Consider the following 6,462-nt stretch of genomic DNA (forward strand, 5'->3'; position numbering starts at 1 on the left):
GAATGAACAAAGTTGTCTGGGGTTGCCGTGGGGATAGATGATGTTTTTCAAGGCAGGTGTATTTTCAGGTTGGTTAAGTACTTTGTGAGCCACAATAAGTTGGTTATACTGAATCTGCCTGGTTAGCTTTAGCCATCCTAGGCTTTTTAGGTTTATGCAGTGATGTGTTCTACAGGGCAGGCCAGTGGCAAATCTAGCTATATTATTGTAGTACGCAGAGAGTCTGTTAAGTTCAGTTTTATTTAAGTTGGCAAGTAAAGGGGAAGCATAAAAGAGGGTGGAGAGCAGATGGGAGCAGGCAATGGCAGTCCCAGCAGGTGGGGTTAGGAATGGCTTCTAGTAGTTTTTTATTAATGGATTTGATAGTTTTTTTAATGTGAGGCATCATAAATTTGAGACTGTTGTACAATTACCCCAAGGGAGTTTTGATGAGCATTTGGGAATTATGGAGCCATTATTAGATTATTATTGATAAGAAAAATGTAGATAGGATTGGGATGTGGGGAGAAGGAGAGTAGTTGTTTTGTTGTTTTGTTTTGATTTATCATCAGACAGTGGTCCAGTTTCAACTAAGTTAAGAAAGTACAAGTACACTGGTAATAATTAACAGCTCACAGGGTACCAGTGCAGATCAGCATGCAAGAGTCTGCCGCATACTGATGCATTTGGATGACACCGTGACAGTCGTGAATCATTAATAAAAAAGCAGCAGTGGTCCCAGAGTAGTATGACCCCCTGACACACTAGGTGGTGGGTAGGAGGTTGGATAGATTTGTCTGCCTGTATGCTTGTTGTTGTCTATTGTGGAGATAGGATTGAAACCACTGAAGGGAGTGATGACCTAGAGACATTTTTGTCAGGGTGTGGATTAGTAGATGGCGGTTAACCATATCAAAAGCCTTAGAGAGATCCAAAAAAAGGGCTGAGGATAGTTTGTTATTGTTCCTGTTATGGTTTATATCATTAGTGAAGGAGAGGAGGGCTGTGGTGCTACTATGATGTGGTCTAAAGCCATGCTGAGATTTAGCCAGTAGATTGTTCTGGGTTAGGAACTACAGAAGTTGTTTGTGGATGCACTTTTCATGATTTTTGCCAGTAGTGACAAGATGGCTATGGGTCTATAGTTAGATAATTCAGCAGAGCTTCTTTATGGAGAGGTATGACATGAGAAATTTTCCAGATTGAGGGGAGTTTGACTTCTGATATGGACCGATTAATTAGAGTGGAGATGGGGAATGCTATAGAATCTGCAGCTTTTTTATATATTCAGCAGGGAGAAGGTCAGCGGCTAGGGTGGTAGGTTTTAGTTTTTTGATTAGAGTACGAATGAAAGATGTAAAGACAGGTTGGAAGCTAAAGGAGGAAACATCATGTCTTTCAACAGATGATGTCTCAAGGACTGATGATCTTCTCATGAGGAAGCCTGTCCTATATTTGTGAAGTATCACAAGAAGAGCTGTGTGATTTATGTCTTTGTTAGACAATCTCTGTCTCTGCTTGGTACCGAACACCAGTGAAGGCACTGAGCCTGTCTTTTTGCATTTCCTGCAGAGGCCATGATTAGGGAGTTGAGGAATGCAGTCAGAAAGTCTGTACTTTTTTAGCAATGTGTACAGAAACTTTTGAGTGATGTATGCTAGGAGGAAGCCTGCAATATGTTGATTAGAAAGAACTGTGGCTATCAACACAAGTTTACAGACGTCATGAGCTGGCTAAAATGTGGGTAAGGGCATCTTAAAGACAGGAATTTGAGATTTACAGAAAAGGTATTGAAAAAGACAAAACTGACTTGTTTTTTTTTTACTGCTTCTAACTCCACATATCTTGCACACATCAGACAGCAGCACACGTGTTATTAAGATCAAAGAAGTCTTTTTTTTTTACGTGCTTGCACTGCCTTGGATGAGCCTTTGAATTATGTGTGCCCTGACTTCTTTTGGCTTCCACTGGGAAGGCTCCCAGGTGGAGTTCTCAATTACTCTCTCTCTGAGAAAGGTACACTGGCCTTATCCAGACACTCCCGTCTTACCAGCCACTGCCTCTGGTACTCAAGCTTGGAAGACAAACTGGAGTTATGGGCAAGAGTCGCAGCAAAATCTTCCAGTCCACTAGTGACAGCAGTCTGCTATGACATTCAGTAGCACTAATGAGGCTGTCTCTCTCTGTCCACGTTTTACAGTTTAAAACTTTGCTCCAAGTCTGAAGACAACTGAGGCACTGCCACATGACTGTTACATTTCTCATGCAAAACATGAGGAGTGCAGGAACGTTCTACCCCCCCCCCCCCACCAAGTTTAAGACTGTACCCAGTGGTACTGGCAGTGATGGCAAAAGTCCAATCTATTCTCCTTCATCCCTCAGCTGGCCTTCCACTGCATGACACTCCCCATTACCCTCTTCCTCTTCTCCTGAACAGCTGAAACATTACAAAATGGCACAGCTAATGGAAATCATGTTGCAGCCTGGTGACTTAGACATCTTGAAGACAAAAGTAACGATGAAGAAAAAAATCATCCAATGTTATGGATGGGAAGCACCTCACCGGTCTCTTTGTTTACCTTATTCTAGTTACACCCCCTGTAACCTAGTTTAGTTCTAAAACAAATAGCTGATACTGTAGATGGATACCTTGTCTATATACTTTTAAGGAAAACACTTCCTCAAACACCCTTGTATGGAAAGGTGTGAAAAGATATTTGCAAGAATAAGTAGCTTAACATACTAAAGTTGGCCAAAGTCTGCAAGTATTAGCATAATATAAAAACAACCTACTGCTCTGTATTTACAGTGTGGAGTCTGGAGCATATAAATGACTGGGATCCATAATGAGACGACTATGAGTTTCACACTTGACGTTCTATACTGGATGCAAGTTGGGCTAATAAAAAGGTCAGAGAAAACTTTATGCTGTGATGAGCACCTATGAACTGCACCATTATTGCTAAAATATGGGTGCACATCTATGACAAACTACTGTGGAACTAGTGCAGTCTATACTAACTCCATACCAACATTACAGGGCCACAATTACAACAGTCACTAGCAGACCATACTAACTCCATACCAACATTACAGGGCCACAATTACAGCAGTCACTATACCTCAGATTATTTCAGAGACAAAGGCTAAGGCTGCTCAAATTATCAATCTACATCTTACGAAGTTCAGTATACACTTGAACAAAAGCGTTTAATGAATTGTTTGTGGTGAATAAACATATTTCTGTGGAATTGTGCTGTGACTTCATTCATTGCTTCCTGTGGTTACTGATCTGGAACTCTTTTGAAAACATCTATAAATCTCAAATGTTAACAAACACAGGAAAGCAAAGAAGTCTAGTTCCAAGCAAGAAAAAAATAAATGTAATGACTGATATTTAAATCTCAACATCATCTCTTCACTGCCTCAATGTCAACATAATATAGAAACTGCACAAGTTAGTTGTTTATCATAAGCATCAATATTTGTCTGCTAAGATATCATCAACATCTTGCAGGAATAGCGAACCTCAGCTTCAATATACTGCCAAATTCTGATTTTTTTTTTTGTTTCGAAACAGGTCAATTCTACACAAGAAGTAGAAAATTCTGTAATGGTGAAGTGTTCTGTTGGAAAGAATTCAAAGACATATAAAAACAAATATGATTTTGACTCACCTCTGCTAGCCGGTCTGCTAATGCTTTAACCATGATGCTGCTGTAATCATCATACTGAGTTTCATACATTTTGCTAAGCTTTTCCGCTCCGAAGCAAGCAACTGCAAACAAACCCAAGTAATCTGAAATTCCAGAGTCTTTGGGAGCTACGAAATCAGATATGCAGCAGTATGGTTCTCCAGAAGAGGAGTCTTTTTCTGCCTTTAAACAGAAGGAGAGGACACAGGTTTTAAGCAAACAGTGAAAATTATGGAGAGACATGTAGTCAGCTTAACAATGGATTCTTTTCTATGGACTTTAGAAACATTTTAAAACAGAATATTATATACATACAATAATATTTGTTTCAGTGGAGTGTAACTTGGTCAGTATTAGTATTACATATAAAGTTTTAAGTTTAAACAGTAGTAGTAAAGGAAACATAAGACATATGACTAATATCTTATGCTTCAGTCTAACCCTTTTCTAGTGCTGCCCACTCTCCTGAGGGAGAGGTATGCATTTATCATCCAAAGCTATTCTGAAGGCTTTATATTCTCACTGAGTTTATAACCCTTGCCCCACTGCGTCCTTATCTGCTCTATCTCTGCTTACCTTTTCACAGTTTCCTGCAGTATAATCTAACTAAATATAGATTACTACATTACATTTAAGTTCTCATCCCTTTTCTGATTTCCTATCCTATGAAGCAGAGACCAAACTTCTGTGCCAGAGGTCTTTTCTTGCGTCCCTTTTAATATAATGTCCCCCTTCATAACAATTGGTCTCTTGATAAGTATTAGCCCTTTTTTTGACATCTCTCCTCCTTGCCCTTCTTTATTTAGTGATCTTTCCGTCCACATCTTTGCTAACACCTCACTGTACCCCCTTGCTTGTCTATTTTTATTAACCAATCCCTTACAAGATGCACGCTTACCAATCTCATTCTACCTTCTTTCCACCTCTTAACTGTTTCCATCTTTTCATACGTCCTGCCACTAACATGACCTTTATTTTCTCATTTTCTTTCAGGCACAATGCCTCCTGCTGTATCCTCCCTAAAAATATATATCACTCATTTTACACCCTTTAGCTACATGCTCTTTTCTGTCACTCACAGTTGAGAAGAAATACCAAAATACTACATATGCAGATTATGTACTTCTTTCAGTACACACCACCTTTCCATCATAATAATTATTGGGGCCTATACTATTTGCAAACAAAGCACATGTGAATATTACAAACTGATCCTACTTTTCTAAGTATTCACACTGCTGTCTGGGATGCACCAAAATCTTCCTTCCCACCATAATTTACACTATTTCAGTTTTCCCATCATTCTTCTTCTGGACTTTTGAACGTTTCTTTCCTCAACATCATTATAAGCTAGCCTGATTCTCCCCTTTTTAACATGTACCAAAATAATATGTGTCAACATAAAAAACAAAATCACTATTCCATGTCTAGCTTCCCTGCTCGAAATGTGACCTGTCAGGACAATATATCCAATTTATTCTCTCTTCCTGTAACTCAGTCCAGTTTCTTCCTTTAATCTTCAGCTCTGTGGCTTATTCTTTGACCCTATATAATTCTTCACCTTCTGTGTAAAGCAGCTATAAATAATCTCCATTTTCCTTGCCTGCCATGACTGATCATTGATTTTAAAGGGTGAATAGTAACTCTGACTCCCACTTCCAATGTTTTTGTAAATTTCCATCACAACAGGCAATATTTTCCTCACAATGCAAAAATGACTACAGTGTTATCTGCAAAATAAATTTAAGTTGTTCTCAATTCATATATTTCACCACTCTTCAAATAACTCTCTATGTGCCAGATTTTCCATAACATATAACTCACACATCGGGATAAATGGACAGTCATGCCAAGTATCCCTGCCCTTTTTACTAGATCCAAAACTAATGAATTTGCTGTGACCCTAAATCATTGTTCTTTATAAAATGTCCTCACCTGACAAACAAAAATTCCCAATTAAAAATATCAAGAGCTTCCTGAATGCTAAATAACATGATACATGTTTTCTCCCCTCCCTCCCTCCCCCTTAAATAGAATCACCAGTGGTTGGGTGAGCATCTATCTTTAACAAAACCTGTGTGTTACACCAAGAACAGCAGGTAGCTCCTTCTCTATCCTACTGTTAACAACCAGTTCATTTGTTCTGAAATTCAGTAGGTCTTCTGAATCACTTACCTTTGGAAAGTGCAACCTCCTTCATATAACTTAGCATTAGTTTAGTCTTTAAAAATTCATTAAACACTGCTGCCAAATGTGCTACTATATCTACGCCAACCACTTCATAGAAGTCAATCAGGAAGCCACTTGGGCCTCCAGTTTTCCCTCCCTTCATATCACTGCCAACACTTCCCATTTACCTATGCAAATATTTTATGATCTGAAAATTCTCCCAACTCCTTGTATTCCCCTCATCCAAATGACTGTAAAACTCCTGAAAAACCAGTTTGGTTTTAGTCAGTCAGTTACTGAATAAATAAAGTGGAAGATGTCTGTGGTCAGCACTACAACTTTATTAATTCAATGACTTCACTCATAAAACCACTTTATGAATGAATCATTGATGAAATGAAATTACAGATCAGTGTTACAATTCCATATATTAACTTCATTCAAAAAGAGAGGCAGAAAGTACCAGCTTCTGTCATAAAAGTACTACAATGCCAAATGTTTTTCAAATTATTATATTCATTCACTCAACAAGCGCTCAGGAATGCTGGTTTTTAAGTTCGACCATAAGAACCAATGATTCATCCTGAGACTTTTTTCAGAGAATCCCATTTCTAAAACC

General features: G+C 38.6%; 1 protein-coding gene across 2 annotated transcripts in view; it reads right to left on the reverse strand.

The window, feature by feature from the left end:
* Positions 1-6,462, reverse strand: part of MTR (5-methyltetrahydrofolate-homocysteine methyltransferase) — a 1,755,520-nt gene that overhangs the window by 197,316 nt on the left and 1,551,742 nt on the right. For both annotated transcript variants that reach the window (XM_044059073.1, XM_044059064.1), the window contains exon 30: positions 3,657-3,857. In XM_044059073.1, coding sequence (XP_043915008.1) covers positions 3,657-3,857 — 201 coding nt within the window. The remainder of the gene's footprint in view (positions 1-3,656; positions 3,858-6,462) is intronic.

This window comes from Protopterus annectens, chromosome 1.part2 (genome assembly GCF_019279795.1).
Source record: "Protopterus annectens isolate FY-2018-M chromosome 1.part2, PAN1.0, whole genome shotgun sequence".
Classification (NCBI taxonomy): Eukaryota; Metazoa; Chordata; order Ceratodontiformes; family Protopteridae; genus Protopterus; species Protopterus annectens.